Source organism: Grammomys surdaster, unplaced genomic scaffold (genome assembly GCF_004785775.1).
Source record: "Grammomys surdaster isolate TR1022 unplaced genomic scaffold, NIH_TR_1.0 193, whole genome shotgun sequence".
NCBI lineage: Eukaryota > Metazoa > Chordata > Mammalia > Rodentia > Muridae > Grammomys > Grammomys surdaster.
In genome coordinates, this window is record NW_021604638.1 from 7,228,959 (window position 1) to 7,248,988 (window position 20,030).

The 20,030-nt window shown below is 54.1% G+C and overlaps 1 protein-coding gene across 1 annotated transcript; it reads left to right on the forward strand.

The window, feature by feature from the left end:
• Positions 1–36: 36 nt before the first annotated feature.
• On the forward strand, positions 37–18,740 carry LOC114622953 (transmembrane protein 189). The gene is made up of 6 exons (XM_028769540.1): positions 37–202; positions 7,410–7,529; positions 14,780–14,871; positions 15,740–15,884; positions 16,924–17,136; positions 17,799–18,740. The coding sequence occupies exons 1-6, from the start codon at positions 79–81 to the stop codon at positions 17,918–17,920; spliced, it is 816 nt and encodes a 271-aa protein (XP_028625373.1). The 5' UTR covers positions 37–78; the 3' UTR covers positions 17,921–18,740.
• The last annotated feature ends 1,290 nt before the right edge of the window (positions 18,741–20,030 follow it).

The window sequence follows — 20,030 nt, forward strand, 5'->3', positions numbered from 1 at the left end:
GGGCGGCGTGATCTCGCCGCGGTTCCGCGGCCGCCGCCGCCGCAGGCAGAGCGCAGCGGGCGGGCCGGGCGACGGGCCATGGCGGGCGCCGAGGACGCGCCGGGCCGGCAGCCGGAGCTGGACGAGGACGAGACGGCGGAGGGCCGGCGCTGGGGCGCACAGCACGCCGGAGCCCGAGAGTTGGCAGCGCTCTACTCCCCAGGTAGGACGGGCAGAGGGCCTGCAGTCTGATGAGTGATCGGCGCCGGGCCCGCCCCGACCGAACCCCAGGCGGTCCGAACCCTGGCTCATTCCAAGACCCCGGATTCGAACCCTAACCCACCCGGAGTCCACGGATTAGAACCCCAGCCTATTCGAACCTCACTTCGACCCAACCTATCCGAACCCCCACGGATCCGAACCCCAGCCCACCCGAAATGCTGAGATCTGAACTCTACCCAGATCGGAATTCCAGCAGCCCATTTGGATGCCCTTGGATTCGAATCCCACTCCATCCTAACCCTAGCCCCATCCACCCTAACCCTGCCCCCATCCCAATCCCAGCTTCCACCCAAAGCGGAACTCCAGGGCTTCCAACTTTGCAAAGAGCACCCTCAGATTTAGGGACCCCAACCAGACTCCTTCCTACTCCGAGCCTCGTGAGGCTTTGGGGTTGCAGAGATTTAGAGACAGCGCCAATGCACCTGCGCATCCGGAGTCCTAGCCCCAGGGCACCTTGGGCAGTTTAGGAACCCAACCCTGGCCTGCCTTGTGTCTCCAGATCCCAATCTAAGGCTTCCGGTTCTTAGTCAGCGGAGCCTTATACATCTCAGCCTCAGGCACTGCCCTTAGCCACCTAAACTCAAACGCAGTCCTAGGACCCTCACGTTAGGATTCTGCACCCTGCGCGTTTTTCCAAGACGGTGGGTTGCAAACTGACTCCCCTTCTGGAACTATCAGTTCTCCAGCTACTAAGGCCCCGATTTGGATTTCAGCTGCAGAGTATTCCAGGCGCTCTTCCCCCAAGCTCCGTCACGGTCCCTGCTTCAGTAGCTGCAGTGAACTTATCCCCTCCCCCCGCCCAGTGGGACCGGCAGCCCTCACCTCTTACTGGTAGATTCTCGGCAGCGACTCAGACGCTACTGAGTCTGGCTCTGTCCTCTCCCACTCTCACACACTAGCTGCTCATTAGGACTTTTGTGGGATACTCTAGTTCCCCAACCTTTATCACCACCCGGAGCCCCTCTCCCTGGCTCCACCCCTTCCCCCAAGGCCAGGACCCCTCTCCGGTTTCTTTGCTCCTTGACTTGCTCTTACCCTAAAAAGCGCTGGCTCCATCCTGTTCTCCAGCTCCCAGGGAGCCTCAGCAATCTCACCACCTGGCTGGGTGTCCCCAGGGGTTGAGGAAATGCCTGTGCACTCCAGAGTCAGATGACAGCCTTGAGGCCCCTCTGCCAGGGTGTCTCTATGAGTTGGCTTTGTTATCCAACATTCTATCCGATCCCTTGGCTGGGCAGCTACGGGGCACAGCCCTGGCCTGGGTGGGGCTGAGGCCACTACCCCGTTGGCTCCCTACCCTGGCTGCCATGTGTTTGATGCTTTTTGAATTATAAGTGGCACGTGATATAGGACCATTTGCTTTTCCTCTTTGGGTCCTAGGTCAGTAAGGCTTGTCCTTGCGGTGCACGTTTCCAGTCTGTGTGTGTGGTTTTCCGCTTGTCTTGGGTGTTTGGTCTTTTCTGCTGTGTCCTTGGCCCACACCCAAACACCCAGCCTCAGGACCCACTCTCCTTGACGGAGGCTAGTGGCATTCAGAATGGTTAACTGGATGGCCTGGGCAGGGCCTCTTCACATGATCACCTGCTGTAATGGCACCCACCATGTGGCTCTAGGCCTTGTGTACAATAGGCCGTCCCTGTGATTCACCTGGCCAGCTGCCCTTCTCTGAGCTTGAAGTTAGCCTTGTCTTGCTGGTTCTCAGGAGTATAACCTCGGACTCAGTGGGTGGCTGTACTGTCCTCCCAGCCTACTTTCTAATGGCCCCAATTGTCTCCTCTTGCTTTCTCCTGGGGAAAAAATGTCACCTCTCACCCCTCCTTTATGATTCAGGATCAGTACCTGAAGAATAGCCACACAGCTTCAGACAGCCTCCTGGGGCCTTCTTTCCTAACCCAGAGAGGGAAAGACCAGTCAAACTGGTTCCTCCAAGTTCCTCTCAGTGGGTCTCCCTGTCTGTGTCCCCTGAGCTTTGTGGTCTTAGGTGCCTGGCCTGACCTGTAAAAGGATAAGGGAGCCGGCCTGCGTATATTAAGCACCTAATGGTATATTTGTTCCAGTTCCTGTTCTCAGCCCTGAAGACAGGCAAGACTTGAGCGGACATTTTGGTTTAGGGGACAGGCAACAAGCCCCCAAATAATGGCAGTCGAGTTGCAAATGCCATGTAGGGAAAGGAAAACCGTGAGGAGGGGCTTGGCATGGAGAGAGCCTGTATCAGGCTTTATTGAAAGGACAGCATTTGAACACAGAGCTGAAGGGAGGGAGGGTGGGAGCGAAGGGACCTTGAGAGTGTGTGAGGGCCAGAGAACAAGTAGAAAGGCCCTGAGGTGGGAGTGTGCCTGGCACAGTCTTCCACTGAGCACGAGGAGCCTGTGGGCTGGAGCAGAGACAATTCCCTGAGTCCCAGGACCGAGGTCTTGAGATTCCTGGGGCTGACAGTGGTTTGGCATTTAACAGCTGATAGCGGTAAGTTAACAAAGATGCCATTTACTGAGTATGCAGGCATTTCCCTGCGTGCTCCCATGTCTTGAAACACCAGGCCTGTTTACAGTTATGCCCCTGCCGCTGCCACAGAAAGGCTGGCGAGGGTAGGCTGTGCATCTTTGACATCTGGCTTTCAGGAAATCCGTGGCACCCCAGGACCACCCTGTCCATGTCTGTGGAGGCTTAGCATGGGATGGTAGCCCTCCCTGCTCCCGTGGGAGCTACCCACAGTACCAGGACTGAGATGGTGAGGGCATGTTTCTTGTTTGCCAGCTTTTGCTCTGGCTGTAGAAGTTATCCAGTTCTAGGACAGCAGTCTATCCTGTTTGTGGGGTTGGTGGCAGATACAGGGCCTGGGGTATGTGTGTGTGTGCGTGTGTCTCCAAGCAGGATGGCCAGAGTGGGTGGGATGGAAGAGGATGGTCAGGGGTGAGGTGGCAGTGACCCTGGCATTGGGCTAAGTTCTGTGCGGTATCAGAGTCACTGAAGGTTTTCCTCGGTGCCCTGCTCTGTCTGCCTTTCTCAGCAGTAAGCTGAAAGCCAAGCTTGAGAGGAGCCTCATGAGTTTGGTGGGTCCTCCTTCCCATCTCCCTTGGGCAAGGTGACACTCAGAGGATCCAGCTGCAACCTGCCACTTCATAGGTGCCCCGGCTGTAAGGTGTATGTATCCTTACGTAGTGTAGGCCTGAAGTTGGACCAAAGTGGACCTGACTGAAGCCATGACACAGGGGCTTGGAGCCACTGTGGGGTTCGTCCCTGGCCAGGCCTGGTCCCCTGCGCTGGGCTGAGCTCTGTCTGTGTCTACCTTAGTCTGACTTTCTCGCTGATCTTTCTCCCTGTGATCTCATCTTTTTATCTCCCTGGTTTCTGCTTCTTTAGTCCATGCATTCCCCTCAGTCTGTCCTATTCTCTCTGTCCCTCTTGTCTGCTCTCTGTGGCACACAGGGTCTGATGGCCAGAGGCCAGCACAAGTGTAGGTTGTTTGGGGCAGGAAGAGGCTTGCCCTATGATGTAGGTGATTTGCTCCCTTGCCAGGCTCCACACTCGTCCCACACAGGCACCCTGGCCTTCAAGTGGAGGCCAGGACACCTGAATCTTGAGTAAGTAACCCCAACACACACTCTTAGTACCCCTTTGATTGTCTCCCCTACCTCCCTAGTCTGTCTATTTATAAAGTTAGCTCTGTTTAGGTCCCGTGACTTCGTGGGCTTGCCATGTTGGTGGCCTGGGGCCTGACTTAGACAGTTTTTTCCTCTCCCTTGCATTGGGAGGACTGTCTTAGCTCTCAGGGTGTTGTGAAGTGCAGGCCGCGTATTAGCATGTCATGCATGTTTTCTGTGGGTCAGAAATGAGAGCCATCTGCAGCCACACCCAGGTCCAGAGTGAGGTAAGTTTAGAAAAGACTCAGATTTCAAAGCCATTCTGCCCAACAAGGTGAGAACTGGATGTCCCAGGCACCAGGACAGCATAGACCTACAGTTTCCAGGCAAGAACCCATATCCAACTCTGCCTCAGTTTCCTTGTCTGGGTCTCGGGATTTCAGAGGCTAGCAAGACAGCCCTGAAAGCAGCTGGGGGACTGGTGAACCTGAAACCCCATGACTCCTTAGATGGTGGCTAACTGTCCTGCCTGCAGTGGCGGACAGTCCTGTGTTTTCAGGGCTAACAAGAACTAGGAGTGTATGTGGTTTTAAGTTTAGGTCATGTTTTTAAGAAATAAGAACAATGGGCTGGGCAGTGGTGTCGCACACCTTTAATCCCAGCACTTGGGAGGCAGAGGCAGGTGGATTTCTGAGTTCAAGGCCAACCTGGTCTACTGAGTGAGTTCCAGGACAGCCAGGGCTACACAGAGAAACCCTGTCTCAAAAAAAACAAAACAAGAAATAAGAACAATGGGCTGGAGAAATGGCTCAGTGGCTAAGAGCACTGACTGCTCTTCCAGAGGTCCTGAGTTCAATTCCCAGCAACCACATGGTGGCTCACAACCATCTGTAGTGGGATCTGATGCCTTGTTCTGTTGTGTCTGAAGACAGCAATGGTGTACTCACCTATATAAAATAAATAAAATCTTATTTATTTATTTATTTATTTTGGTTTTTCAAGACAGGGTTTCTCTGTGCAGCCTGGGCTGTCCTGGAACTCACTCTGTAGACCTCGAACTCAGAAATCCACCTGCCTCTGCCTCCCAAGTGCTAGGATTAAAGGCGTGCGCCACCACTGCCCGGCCAATAAATAAAATCTTAAAAAAAAAGAAAGAAAGAACAAACCTGACCAGAGGGTCCTATTTGCAGCCAAGCCTCATCCCCACATGGTGGGCACCAGCTGATGTCACCATTATCATCATCATTTTAGTCTGAGCCTTGGCTGTGACTCTGTCCATCCATCCGTGGGCACTAGCCATTATCATCATTACTGTCATTGTTTTAGTTTAACCCTTGGCTGTGACTTTGCCCACCTTCTGTCCCTTAATCCCTATGTGTAGTAACCACCTGGGTCCCCCCCCCCCCCCCCTGGGTGGGGGAAGCTTCCTGCTTCTGAGTCCTGCGCCCTACCCACAAGCAGGAACCGGAAGAGGTAGGCAGACTGGCTCGAAACAAGACTCAGAAACAGCCCAGCTGAGAAGGGAAGGACTGGAAGCCTCAGGCCCGGGCCTGCTCCTGTGACCTGGAGACCTCGCCCCTCCTTGGCCTTGATGTCCTCTTCTGTGGGGGTGAATGAGCCTTGAGCCCCCTCTCCCAGTGTCAGTCTTTACTTGGGCCAGCTGCTGCACAGGCGCAGGTGGAGTCTAGTCTGCGCCCTACGTAGTGCTGAGTGTAGGACACAGTTACGGTTTGTGACTAGATGTGTTCACCCCCCCACGCATTGATTGAATACCAACTGAGTGCCAGGGCCTGGTAAGGGTGCTTGACATTCAGGTGGGGCCATAGCCCTGGGGAGGGGGGGGAGGACGGAGTGTCAGAGAATCTCAGAGCAGGAGATAAGGGGGAGCTTTCTTCAGGGGCAAGGCAGGTGGGCAGCAGGCCTGGCTTGGGCCTTCATTAACCCCATCTGGAGCCTTCACCAGACAGCAGTGTGGTAGAGAGAAAGGGGCAAGCATGGTCAGTGGGAGTAGGGCGGGGGGATGGTTGAGAGGAGGCCACAGCATCCCTCTGTGCCTGGCACGCCGAGCTGCCTTGGGCTGTCTCCCTTTTTGCTTTAGCCTCTGCTTCTGAGCAGGTTCTGGGTGCCTGGTAACAGTAACTGCTTGGTTATTGTTGAGCACCAGGGATAGTCACATTGTCACATGAAGGGTCTCTGACCTCTGGGACCAGCTGCCTGGGAAACGGGCAGAAGGCTTGCCACTCGTGTGTGGTTTATTCCTTTAAAAAAAAAAAAAAATCAAAAATGAGTTGCCAGAAGAAAACGCCTTGGTGTGCTATATCAAGGGGAGGGCAGGCAGCCTCAGGTGGTCTAGAGGCTCAGCTTCTGGCCATTCCCTTCCGTTGAGTGTGTGCATTTAGTGTGGATGAGGATTTGTGCATGGTGTTATGGAAGTCAGAGGAGAGCTCGTGGGAGTTGGCTCTCCTCTTTCATTATGTAGGTCCCGGGGATTGAACCGAGGTCGTCAGGCTTGGCAGCACATGCCTTTCCCCGCCCAGCCATCTTGCTGGCTCCCTTAGAGGTTTTTGTGTGTCGGGGCCTTAAGCCACCTAGTGCTCAGCTCCTGACACCCCAGTCCCTCAGTGTTTTCTTTTCTATAAAAATATTTATACATACTTGCCTTTTTTTATCGTGTGCATGTGTGTGCGTGTGTGTGTCTATGTGTAGCGCATGTTGTTGTTGAGGACTGCTTTTAGGAGTCAGTTCCCTCTGGCCGTGTGGGACCCAGGGCCTGATCTTAGGTGATCATACTTAGTGGCTAGCTCCGTTCCCGGCTGAGCAAGCTCGCCAGCCTTTCTTTATTGATGTTATCATCAGCACGTTACTCTCTGCCTCCACAGAACCTGGGCAGCATAGGAAGGCCATTGGGACGATTCTGGCTCATCCGTGGGCCACGGACACTTGGATGATGTCCAGAATTTAGACATCTCCGCCAATGCCACAAGGAATGGTCTGATTGTCCAATAAACTCTCTAAACTGATTGCATAAAATGGAATTCTCATACTGGAGTCCTCAGATCCTGCATCTTCTTGGTCACCTGCAGCCTACTGGAGACCACATTCCTGCCCGGCTGCAGGGATCCAGATGCCAATCCTGGAGGGCCTAGTGTCCCCAACACTCTATTTCTCCTTGACCCTGAGGCTTATGGCTTGTGTCCTGCTACCTGGAGGCTGGGCAGGCTCTGGATGTCCCCAGGTTGAAGATCAAAGGCCTCTCGCTTCTGATGATCTGGGAACAGATGGTACCAGGAAACCAGTTAAAATACAAGGGTGTCATTAAGTTCCCACAGAAGTCTCCAGAAAGCCTGAAGAGAGACCAGTATTGGGACCTGTCTGTCAAAGAATTAGCACTTATAGGCCCAGCCTCATGGGCACACAACATGTGCTCAGTGTCTTGCTTTTGCAAAAGCCCTTTTTCTGAGCCAGTGGTGCTGTCTGTGAAATGAACGGTTGGGGTTGCTTGGCACAGTCCACTGCTACCGTTCAGGCTGTGTCTGTGCCTCACACAGCCCACCCCTCCCCTCCCCACAGGCAAGCGCTTCCAGGAGTGGTGTTCTGTGATCCTGTGCTTCAGCCTCATCGCCCACAACTTGGTCCACCTCCTGCTGCTGGCCCGCTGGGAACACACACCCCTCGTCATCCTGGGTGTCGGTGAGTGCCAGGGCCCCTCTCGAGCTCATTCACCTTTGTGCACGCGAGCACAGGAGTGCTCAGGGCGGTCTTGCATCAGCACCTGCTATCTTGGAGCATTCAGTCAAGTGACATGGTGACATCACCCCCAGTTCCTGTTCCTTACATTCTTCTTTTGGAGCACTGAAATTCAGGCACCCCAACCCCCAACCCAGCCCCCCCACCGGAACCCGTAGGTGTTTTCCCCCCCCCCCCCCCCCCGCCCTGCCTAGTGTCCTGACCCAGTGGCCACTCCATCTTTCCCTCCTTGTTGCTGTTAAGCCGCACTGGCCACAAACTCGGTGTACATGTGCCCATGCGCACACACAAACACACACACACCCCTACTCCTTCCCGTGGGGGCCTTTGTACAAGCCCTTCACTGTGCCTGTAGCCCTTCTCAGGACTTCACACTTTCGATCCCCAAGATCTACTGACAGCCACCTGCTTAGGTAGGCCCTCCATGATGGCCCCTCAGAGACAGCCCTGTGGAGTATGGTGGGTGCAAGTCTTTAGTCTCAATACCTGGGAGACAGAAAAAGATCTCCTGTGAACTCTGGGCCAGCCAGGGCTACATAGTGACAAGCCCTGCCACACACTATGGACCTGAGGCTGCTGGGTCTCCAACAACTCGGAGTCAGATTTATTTATTTATTTATTTCTGTATCTCCAGCCTCAGACATGAGCCCTGGTACATGTCAGGTGCCGAGAATTCAGTGAGTTGGATGGAATTTATGGAGTGGGGTACTGTGTACTAGGAAGTCCTGGGGTTCCCCTTGGCCAGGCTGAGAACCTCTTGATGAGGAACTGGGGGCTGAGAGGAGGGACCTGCAGGAGACTGACCCCTTAGCCTGAAGCACATATGGTCGGAATGCCCAGCTACAGTTCTAGTTCCACATGGCTCAGTTTCCCTCCTGTCCAGCCAATTGTTCTCTGGCTCAGGTCTTTGTTCTCTTCCTCTCCTGAGCCCCCGGGCTGGCCAAGGGGCTGTGGCACCATGGTCCTCTCTAGTCCTCCCCGTGGCTTTACTTCTGCTTCTCAATCCCGTTAAAAGCATTCTGTGTGCCTAAGCCAATAGTGTACAACCCTGCTAATCAAGCTGTCTCGCAGTCCAGGGGGAGTTTAGCCTGCTTTGTGATGGAGAGCCCAGCCCCCATCTGCAGGAGTCCACTAACCCCCGCAGGAGTACGTAGCCCAGAGTTAGGGGGCCCCTGCAGCCTTGGCTGGGCTGGCTGCAGCATATGTCCTGTCGTTGAGGCCATGGCAGTGTGGTTTCCTGGGCTGTAGGAAAGCCGGGAGGATCCAGCCATGCTGAGAGGGCTGGTGATCAGGAAGAAGAGGGAAGGTAACCTTGCTAAGTATCTGTTAGGTCGTGCCCTGAGTTGGCCACCTCCCTGGCAGCAATACTGTCCAGAGCAAGATTCCAGCATTGTCCTCTGCCTACTGGCCCTGGGCTTTCTAGCCACACCCTCCCTGGCCAAGGGTGGGAGGACACCCTGTAGTAGTTCCAGCTTTGGGCCGTACAGGCAGGTCACCACCTTCCTTCGCTGCCTGAGACCTGGGTTTCTGCAGCTCCCAGCCCCATCCTTGAAGCCGAGGTAGCCAGCTCTCCTATGGCACCCAGCTTCTGGACTGATAAGGGCAGGTAATCCCCTGATAGTGGTGTTTACACAACCCTCGATCGATTTAAATAGCCGCCCTGATTTGTCTGTTAACACGCAGGTAGCTGCCGAGGGCACTGTGCCAGCTTGTTTCTATCTCTTCAACAGTTCCCAATGCCCCGGGGTAGCCCCGGAAACCAGAGCTTAAACCGAAAGGATTCCGCTTGGTAAAGCCTTGGTAAAGCCGGGCTTGTGTGATGTAATGCCTGATTGCTGATCAAGATAAAGCTGTGGTTGTTAACAGCCTGAGGGGAGGAGATACCGTGGAGGCTCGTATGTGAGGCAGAACTACTAGTGCAAAGGCCCTGAGGCTGCTGTGAGCGGGTGCACCAAAGGAAAGAGATCTAATGGCCTCTCCCTGAAGTGGATTGGCAAATGGGAGAGGACCTTCGGGGTCATGGTCTGGACAGTGAGTTTATCTTGAGTTTATCTTGTGGGGAGTCACTGGTGAATTTCTCATGGGAAGATGGTTTCTGGTGCTAGGATCCAGGGAACAGGTGCTGAGGGGTTTTTTTGAACTCAGAGGAGCTGGGGAATTGAGCTGTGTGAACAGTCAGGCTATTGTAGGGTGAGTGGTGGGTGAGGTAAGGGATTAAATCAGTATTTGGCCCAAGAGCTGGTGCAGAAGTAGCCTGGACAGCAGGAGTGAACACAGGGTGCAGCCTGGGGACTGGGAAAAGCTGAGAGGGTAGCAGGCCTCAGAGAGGGCGCCACCAGAGTCAGCCTGACGGTGCAGCGAAGGGACCTGGCTCTGAAGGTCACTGGTGACCGTGACAAGGACAGCGTGACAATGATCAGCGATAGGCTGATCATTCTCTTGGGGAGAGCATGCCGTGGGTCCCTGAAGGAGCAGCTAGGAGACTGAGGAGGGCAGGGATCAGTACTGAGGCCCAGAGGCCACGCTGCCTGAGGCATCTGGATTTAACAAGCCTGAACCACATGGATGCTCAGAGTCTGTCTACCTAGTCTGCTGGTCTCTCAGCTCCACGCAGCCTTCACGATGTTGCTGCCACTGGATAGAGTCAGCCTTGTGCCCTTCCCAGTGTCTTCGGGGAAGGATGGTGACCCAGCCACCAGCCACCACCAGGGCTGGAACAAAGAGACGTCTGTATCTGCACCCTGCCCCCACTAAAGGAGCCTCATAGGCAACTGAGTGCCCTAGAAACAGCTACCAGGCTGCGGGCACTGAGAGCCGTTTCCTCGTGTGGTGGGAGAGGACACTCTGTCACCCAGATTACTCCTGATTCCAGTGCAGAGCATGTCTCTGTGAGTACTAGGTGCCAGCCATCCAACAGATGGCAAGACTGAGGCTCACAGAGGAATGCCAGGCTCGGGCTACAGGCAGCTGCTACTGGGGAGCTTGTGCCAGAGCCCAGCCTGCACCCTCGTACTTGTTTGGCCGGCTTCTGCTAGTTAAGGGACAGGCATCCTCCATGACGCTCATTGCCCAGACCTGGATGCGAGGCTGACAGTGGTCCTCTTGCCCCCACCCCCACGGTGACCTTGGACAGTCCTTCTCTGCCTGCTTCAGCAGGTCTGAGGCCTCTGGGCAGGTCAGGTGTGATGTGGTCTGTCACTGGAAATGGAGGGAGATTACACTGTTCGTGTTGAGGGTTCTCTGATGATCCCGATCTCCTGCTCTTCCTGCTTCTCCTTCAGAGTGCTGGGTTTACTTGGTAGCTGTTTCTGCAGGGTTGGGGTCAAACCCAGGGAACCCAGGGCTTTGTGTGAGAGATTATTGTCCCTGCTGTCGCTTTTAGGCCAGTTCTGGGTAAGGAATGGTGGAAGGAAGCAGACGTTGAAGCCCTGCACTTGTGCCAGTTAGCACCCAGTGGCCACTTTACACTATGCTCTACCGTTGATTGCTTGCCTTTCATTTAATTGACAATTACTGGTCTGTGGCCATTTCTCAGCCTCCTGAAGGCTGGGGACGAACTCAGACCCATACACATACCAGGCAGGCGCTCTCCCTCTGACTCCGCACCACCATCTTGGCTGACTTGGAAACACTGGTTAGAATGATTAGGATCCCTCGGAGTCTGGGATGGCAACACTCTCCTAGTTCACCTTAGTATCAGGTCAGGGCAGTGCAGCTTGCCACCGTGAGTGAGGTCACTTTGCCCTGGACCAGGGAGTACCTTCTGGGTTATTTCCCATGTTATTCCCCCCACGCCCCTTTTTGAGACAGTCTCACAGCCTCAATTGAACTGAAGAATGAGGCCTGCACAGTGCACTTCCCTAATGCCCTCGACAGTGCCGGGTACAGGAGAGAGGCTCCCAAAGGCCACCCTGGCTTGGCTTTCTAATGCTGTTCTGCTGTGTTCTGATCACAGAGGATTAACTGCCCAGGCCAGTTAAGGGGAAGGAGCTTAACCACACAAACCTGGCCTTTGTCCACAAGGGCTAACAAAGTCGACGCACTGAAGCCCAGTGCACTCTGGTTTAAAAGCAAAAGTGTCCACCACAAAAATGAAAAAAAAGGGGGGGGATTTTTTATGGTGTCAAACAAAAGTCGGGCATAGTAGTTAGCGCCCTTAATCCCAGGACTCGGGAAGCAGAAGAGGGCGAGCTCTGAGTTTGAAGCTAGCTTGGTCCACATAGCAAGTTCCAGGCTAGCCAAGGTTACCTCAAAATAAATAAATAAATAATAAATACAGTGTCAGCGTTGGGGCTGGATAGATAGCTCAGTGGATAAAATGCTTGCTGTATAAGTGGGCAGAGCAGAGTTTGCATCCCAGGGCCCATACAGAGGAAAACCAAATGTATATAGCAGCCTGCCTGTAATCCCAGCCCTTAGCGGGTGGAGACAGGACCCCCAGGGCAAGCTGGCTTGCTAGCCTAGCCAGAGCTTCGAGCTTCGTATTCAGCCAGAGCTCAGCATCTAGCGAGCCTAGAGGAACCCTAGTCACTGTCTGCCAGGGTGTGTTTGCACACCTGTCACCCTCATACTTGACAGGCTGAAACGGGAGGATCAGAGAAGTTCAGGGCCAGCCAGGGCTGCATGAATCTGTCTCAAAAACACAAGGTCTCTGCTGTCCGAAGCCCAATGGTCGGGGGAATGTGTGAGTACACAAGCTTCTCCATGAATAAGCAATGCAGCTAGGGCTCAGGAAAGGTCTAGTGAGGCTGGCTGTGTGCGCTGCACCAGATGATGCATTACACAGGACTCGGATGACACAGCACTCAGCAGCAAAAAGGGAAGTGGCCAACACAGATGACAGGAGTGACTCCAGAAGAGCTAGCCCAGTGAAGCAAGCCAACCCCAAAATACTTCCAAACAAGGTATTACAACAATACCATCCCGTCACCCCACGCCCCTTGTGCTGACAGACACATTGCCTGTGGTCACCCTGTGATGTTGGCAGGGTTGAGCCATAGCAACAGAGACTGACAGCCTTCACGGCTAGTTCTGTATAGAAGGTTTGCCGGCCCCCTCGATTCCACACGGAGAAGAAGCCGAGTGGTGACCTTGGATGGTCAGAGGTACAGCCTTGAGCCACATAAACCTGCACACCAGGTATGTGTAGGTTAGGTACAGTTCTAACCAGACTCTACCTATACCTGGGGAGGGAAGAAATTGTCTCATCCACACCCTGAGCCCAACTTTCAGGACAAGAAGCCTAGACTTGGGTTCCCAGCAGTGCTCTACCGCAGGCATCCAGTGTTCCCCATAACCGTTGGTCAGGATGGTAGTGTTTAAATCTGTCATTGACCAGTGATACTGAGACAGACCTCTGGAAGGATGCTGAGTCCAAATGAGGCAAGAGGAGTAGCAGTGTGGTTAGTTAGAGACAGGGCCCCAACCCTCCCTTGCTTAGATTAGAAGCAATGAGTCTACACCATTCACAGTATACAATGGGTACTTCACTGATGCCCTAGACCTGCTGGGGTGTCAGAGAACAGCAAGTCCTCTTCCTGGCACTGTCTTCACTGAGCAACAGGACTGCCCAGCGCTAGGCAGTAGAGCCCTCCTGTCCCCGGCCTTCTCCATGTGTCCCCGGCCTCCCACCCGCTGCTCTGCCCCACCGCCTGTGCTTGGAGGGATGAATGGATAGACAGTGCGTGGATATTAGGTGGGAGGTGGATGGATGCATGCTGGGTAGGTGGAGGGATGGTGGATGGACAGGTGCCACTGGCTTCTAAAAACCTACCCTTTGCAGCTGCCTTTAAACAGATTGGACACTAGAATTCCATTCCCACAGTACCCTGCATCCTTTCTCCCGGCACCTGGCTTATAGTCTCACTCTCTAGGGAGTCATCCAGAGGTTCTCACTCACAGTCCTCATGGCACCCCAAGGTCTTGGTCCTCTATCAGTGTGAGTCCTAAGGGGGCAGGGGGCACCATGGCAATTCAGAACCTGGGCCTCAGACAACCAGTTTACAGTGAGAAACTGCAGGGGAGGGGAGCAGAGGGCAGAGGCCTGCACAGATCCTCATGCCCAGCTACCCTCATGGGGTCAGCTCTGAGGGCCTACTGTGTGCCAATCACTACCTCAGGGGACACTGAGCCCATTGATGTCAAAGAACCAAGGTCCAGCCCTAAACCAGAGCCCACAGTGCCAAGCCCAGAGCTGACGGTAAAACTGCAAAAGACAGGTATGCTCGAGGAAAGTGACAGGAGTGAGAGGACGCGCTCAGATACCCCGGGTGACTCAGGTCTTAGGAAGGGCACGGAGCCAGGAAGGACTCTAAGCAGCCTGGGAACTGCATCCCGGAAAGGGAGGATGTTCCAGGCCGAGAGGAACAATGAGGGGAGGGGAGGGGACACTGCTGCTCACTCTGCCTCAGTTTGCCCATGCATACGTGGATCCAGCTGTGCCAGCTGTGCCACTGCCGTGCGGTTGACTTGGGCTCAGTACCTCTCCCCCAGCCTGCAGGTCACCTCTGTAAGCTAAATGCTGCTAACAGAGATAAGGAAGTGACCGAGGCCACAGGCCAAGCGTGTGAGACAGCACTGCGGTCTTTTACATCTTTACCACCCCTGCCCAACAAGAAGAAAATGGGACACAGAGATGTTAAGTAGCACGCATGATGTCACACAGCTCATGAATGATAGAGGTGGGAATACTTCTGGTCCAGACCTAAGACCTGTGGTGACTGGTGGGGGGGGGGGGTACCCCAGGCTAGTTCTGAGCAGATTGAAAGCAAACAAAGGGAAAGCTCAAAGGACTGAGTCCAAGATAAAAGCCAGGAGGGGTAGGTGGGATGGAGATGTAATTGCAAGTGAGGAACTGCTTATGTTTGCTGTAGCCCAGGCTAGCTTCAAACTCTGGATCCTCCTGCCTCAGCCTCCCGGGTGCTGGGATTCTAGGCAGCTGAGCTGAGTCCTTTTTAACACCTAGTCCAGAAAGGCGATTATGCCCCCATAATCGCCATAGTGGGTGAATCTGCTCTGTGCAGACCAGAGCTAGAGATGTTACGTGGAGACTCTGTCCACTGGGCAGGGACCCGGGTGCTTCGTAATGAATGAGCAAACAAGTAAACAAGCAAGATTGGAGGGGCGGCCCCTGACGGGAGGGAGGGGGACGTCTCTGCATGCCCTGCCCTGCCTCACTCTCTTGTCGCCCACAGTTGCAGGGGCTCTCGTCGCTGACTTCCTGTCCGGCCTGGTACATTGGGGTGCTGACACGTGGGGCTCTGTGGATCTGCCCATTGTCGGGAAGGTGCGTAGGCCAGGCTGTGGGACTGTCCCAGGGTTAGTCCTCTAACCCCTCAGAGCCTCAGCTACCCACACGCAATGCTGTGTTTCAGAGACTGGACTGGGGATCCCGGTGGTTGGTAATAGCACAGGAAGGTGGGTCAGAGAGCCTTCTGGAATCCTGCCTCGAGTCAGAGCCAGTCCTGTGTTTGCCTATCAGCTGTCAGTGAGGCTTTTGGGTTATACAGAAAATTGAATCCAGACTGGTTTCATCAGGCAAGGATTCCAACTCAGTCATTGCTAAGTTAAAGCCTCGCTGAGCCAGGGTAACCACCTTTTCAGAATGGGCTCTCAGTCTCTGGTTTCTGCTTTCTCCTGCTGAGTTCAGGCTTCCACTCCTGGCTGCCTAGAGAATTCTTTCCCCTAGTGGCAGCCAAACTCAGCACCTCATCCCATCGGTCCAGCTGGTATCACACTGCCCATAATCCCTGCCAGGGAGATGGATGGGCTCTGGTTAGCCCTTCCTGGGTCTGTGCTCACCTGAGGCAGGCTCCACTTAGCAACATGAATTGAGAGCCTGGAGGCTGCTCCCAGAAGCAGGAGCTTAAAGGCCAGACAGACAGAACCCCATTTGTTTTTGTGGGGCCTCTTCACCTGCTTCAGGGTGGAAGTTGTCTCTAAGGCTCTCCCAGTATGGTTGAGGAAACTGAGGAAGGATTGAGAAAGATATCATCAGTGTTTTGAAGCCATCTTTCATGGAAGCCTGCCAGACCGCCCCAGGCAGGGTCTGTGTCGGTGACGGGGTAGAGGTTGGGAAGCTCCAGGAGCAGGAGCTGGAGGGCACAACTGCCATCAGCTAACTGGGAGGCTACACCTGTCCCCTGCCCTCCCAGGCCTTCATCCGGCCGTTCCGGGAGCACCACATTGACCCTACAGCTATCACACGGCACGACTTCATCGAGACCAATGGTGACAACTGCCTGGTGACGCTGCTGCCACTGCTGAACATGGCCTACAAGTTCCAGACCCAGAGCCCAGGTGAGACCTGCAGCTGGGGCTCCTCAGTGTGCGTCAGGGACAGAGGCCCTCGGGAGGCTCCCAGGGTATGCGTGGGTGTCACATGACATTTAAAGTATTCTCCATTAGTAGGGTGCATGTAAAAGTTGGGCATTTAGCCTAAAACCGAATTTCTGACTTCTCAGAGCATTCTCTGGTAATGTGGCCCCCAGGGCCTTTCCCACATCCTTCACGGAGCTGCTCATTTGACAGGCACCCTGTGAGTCATAGCCCAGCCCTTGTTCTTTCTTATTTAAAGAAAAGACACACTACGAAGACTTGGGTGGGACCTAGTAGCCGAGAGCTGGCCTGCTGTGCCCATACCCTGGGTTTGATCCCAGCACTAGAGAAAAAAAAAAACAAAAACAAAATATGGACTGTGAGCTGGGGCCCACATTGCCCATTTCCTAATTGCGCAGCTCTCCGGTCCACCGCTGGGCATCAGGTAAGGCAAAGCCAGAACTTCTGGTAGTTGGTGACATCTCCCTTTGGGAGAAACAGAGGATCTGGCCACAGCCAGGGATGGGGCACTGCTGTGCCCACCCTTACCAGCAGTCTCCCAGCAGCCCCTTCTCCATAGACCCACCTCCTACCTCTCCCCATCCCGTGAGCCAGAAGCCAGCAAATGAAGGCCTCCGAGGGCCCATGGCTTTGCTTTCTTCCAAGGTGAACCTTGCGGAGCTGCTGCACCCTAGAAACCCACAGCGCCCCACAGAGCCTGAAGCCCTTGCTCTGTAGATGTCTTCCATCAAGGGACACTCCCGAGTACATGAGTGTCCTCAAGCCCTGCTTCAGAGAACCTGACCCAGAGTCCCTGCCCAAACAACCCACAAATGTCAGCAGGAATCAGAACCCAGCCCCAGTTGGCTGTAGAGCCCACATACTTAGCCAATCCCTGGCTGCTCCTAAATCTGAAGATTTGATGGTAGCAGCTGAGGGGGACCTGGGTGCTCCCGGCACAGGAGCTGGCCGGCCAGTGGGGCAGCTGCAAAGGTCTCATGCCCTTGCCCTTGCCCTGCAGAGACCCTGGAGCAGCTCTACCCCTGGGAATGCTTCGTCTTCTGCCTGATTATCTTTGGCACCTTCACCAACCAGATCCACAAATGGTCGCACACGTACTTAGGGCTGCCATGCTGGGTCACCGTCCTGCAGGACTGGCACGTGATCCTGCCAAGGAAACACCATCGCATCCACCACGTGGCGCCCCATGAAACATACTTCTGTATCACCACAGGTGGGTGGTGCCATCCCCAGGGTCAGGAGGGTGGGAGGGGATATAGTCTTGGCCTGCCCAGTGTTCTCAGAACACACCTTCACTGAGCTGCTGCTGTGTGCAAGCATTCTTCTAGGTCAGGACATGAACACAAAGCCCCTTCTCTATCTCAAGCTCTTATGACTCCAGACACTCACTCAGCCAACAGTTTACTGCCCTGGACTTAGAGTCTAAGTGAATAAAACAGACAGAATGCCTTGTAATTGCCAGGTGGAATGGCACACACCTTTAGTCCCAGCACAGAGGCAGGCGGATCTCTGTGTTTGAAGTCAGCCTGGTCCACAGAGTGAGTTCCAGGACGGCCAAGTCTACACAGAGAACCTTGTCTCAAAAAAAACAGAAAAAGAAAAAGAAAAAAAATCCTACTGATTTGGGGAGGCCGAGGGAGGGACCCAAGCCCCACGTGAGGGAGGTCTCTCTCTGGGCCCCACCTTCTGGTAGTTGGTGACATCTCCCTTTGGGAGAAACAGAGGATCTGGCCACAGCCAGGGATGGGGCACTGCTGTGCCCACCCTTACCAGCAGTCTCCCAGCAGCCCCTTCTCCATAGACCCACCTCCTACCTCTCCCCATCCCCAAGCAGACTGGCTCTTCTCACTAGCCCCTTGACTGTGTCTGCTGCAGGCTGGCTCAACTACCCCCTAGAGGTGATAGGCTTCTGGCGGCGCCTGGAGGACATCATCCAAGGCCTGACAGGGGAGAAGCCGAGGGCGGACGACATGAAGTGGGCCCAGAAGATCAAGTAGCATGTCTGGACTCTTGGTTGCCAACCTTCCTGAACCTGAACTGAAGCCATCTGCCAAATCCCGGCGTCTCTGAGCTACTCCTCCAGTGAAGAGAAGTCCCCTGGGCTGGGCCCGGGCACCCCTAGCCCACCCCCAGTGACACAGAATACTTGAGCCACCGAGTTTTCATTTCCTCTTCTTTTCTTTCCTTGGGCCTTTCTGGCCACTGAGCTGCTCCAAGGCCAAGCCTGACTGCAGAGGGGAGCCCGGTCCTGCTGGCCAGCCCCATCCCGTGCATCTGCTCTGCACGCCTGCTCCCTGGCCGGTGTAGGGTCACTGACACACGTGGTCTGTCTCAGTGACCCAGAGAGCCCCCAGAACACGTAAATGTCCCTGGATCATGATCCTCCGTCAGCCCTGCAATTCGACCCCAGAGGCCTAGGTGGGTGGGCCACCCCAGCTGCCACCCAAGGGAGGCAGAGCTGGGTATGGGTCAGAGGGCAGATGGCAAGGAGAGGCCAGAATGTCCTGCCCATATGCAGATACTCTTTCCCTTCCCCTAGTTCTTCTGTCCATGTGTCCAGCCACATCTGAGGTCTCCCTGTGGAGACATCTTCATGGGCACAGCTCTTATGAAGGGCTTGGTCATTTGGGGAGGGGACACTGTGTCCCTTCTGACCGGAGTGTCAGAGGAGGAAGAATAAGGCTTTTTTATTTGGATTTTTTTTAAGGTGCTTGCTTGTCAATGTAAATAATGGAAAGCCTTAATATCTTTCTGTAACATGGAGTAATATTTTAATGTCATGTTTTGGATGTATATAATATATTTATAACAAAGGAAGCATCTCCTTAACTCTGGTTGCTGTGTGGTGTTTCCGGATGGCTGCATGGACGGAGATAGCCCTGACCTGAGGGAGGTGGAGGGGGGGCTTTATCCCCTGACAGAAGTGAGACTGTCTAGATGTATGTATTTTATGTCTTGCCCATGTGTGTATGTGTACCATATGTGTGCCTGGTGCCCACAGAGGTCACAGGAGAGCATTGGAATCCTGGATCTGAAGTTACTGATGACTGAGACGCTGTGGGTGCTGGGCAAAATCCAGGTCCTCTTAAGTGCTCTTAACCAGGGCGCCATCTCTCCAGTCCTGAATTTTTGTTTTTTTTGGGGGGGTGGGGGGTAAGGCAATGTATCATAGACTCAAAGTGGTTGGTTATATAACCAACGCTTAACCATGAATTCCTGATCCCTGTACCCGCCCAAGTGCCGGGATCACAGGTGTGTGCCACCATTCACAAGACCTTTCACCTAGATTGTGCTAGAGCAGTGCTGGTTGGCCTGTCCCAGAATTCCTTGAGGGGTCACTGGCATCTGATGTGTGTCATGGCTCTGGCCTGGACCCAGACCACCTGACTGACTGTGTTAGCTGATCTAGGAAAAAACACAATAAATACCAAAAAAAAAAAAAACCCACCAACAACAAAAACCTGTAGTTTCTTTATTATAATTTTTTGTTTTAATTTTTTGTTCTTTCAAGAGGCAAGGGTCTCAGTATATAGCCCTGGCTGTCCTGGAACTTGCTCTGTAGACCAGGCTGGCCTCGAACTACTGAGATCCACCTGCCTCTGCCTCTGCCTCTCGAGCTGGTATCAAAGCATGTCCTACCATGCCCAGCTCACAGAGCAGTTTCACGAGGTTATCTGTGAAAAGCTACTAAAGAAGCAGCCTTGGAGAAGCAGGACAGACGCTGCTGGGACAGGAGGCCATTTGAGCAGGGAGCTGGAGGAGAGGACAGAGGCAGCCTGGGTTGAACAGAATAGGTCTTTTCATGGGACAGCATGTACAAAGGTTAGATGCTTGGGTGATCAGCAAGACTCTCCAGCACGGGGGGTGGGGGGGGAGGGGGGGGGGGGGTTGAGGAGAGCTCAGCTGTCTCGAAGCCGCATGCCATCTGATGAACAGTTCAAAAGTTTATTTTTTGAACAAGCACTTCCAAGGTACCAGAATTTAGTAGTTAACATATATTCTGGTGCGGCTCTAGTCAGGGTGTTCTGTGGCTCCAGGCGTGGTGATTCAAGCTTGTAATCCCAGCATTTAGGAGGTGAAGGTAGGAAGATTATAGAGGTTCAAGAT

Coding starts and splice junctions, on each gene's coding strand:
- LOC114622953 (XM_028769540.1), top strand. CDS start 79: ATGGCGGGCGCCGAGGACGCGCCGGGCCGGCAGCCGGAGCTGGACGAG. Junction 14,872..15,739: donor ATCTGCCCATTGTCGGGAAG/GTGCGTAGGCCA, acceptor CTGCCCTCCCAG/GCCTTCATCCGGCCGTTCCG. Junction 15,885..16,923: donor GTTCCAGACCCAGAGCCCAG/GTGAGACCTGCA, acceptor CTTGCCCTGCAG/AGACCCTGGAGCAGCTCTAC.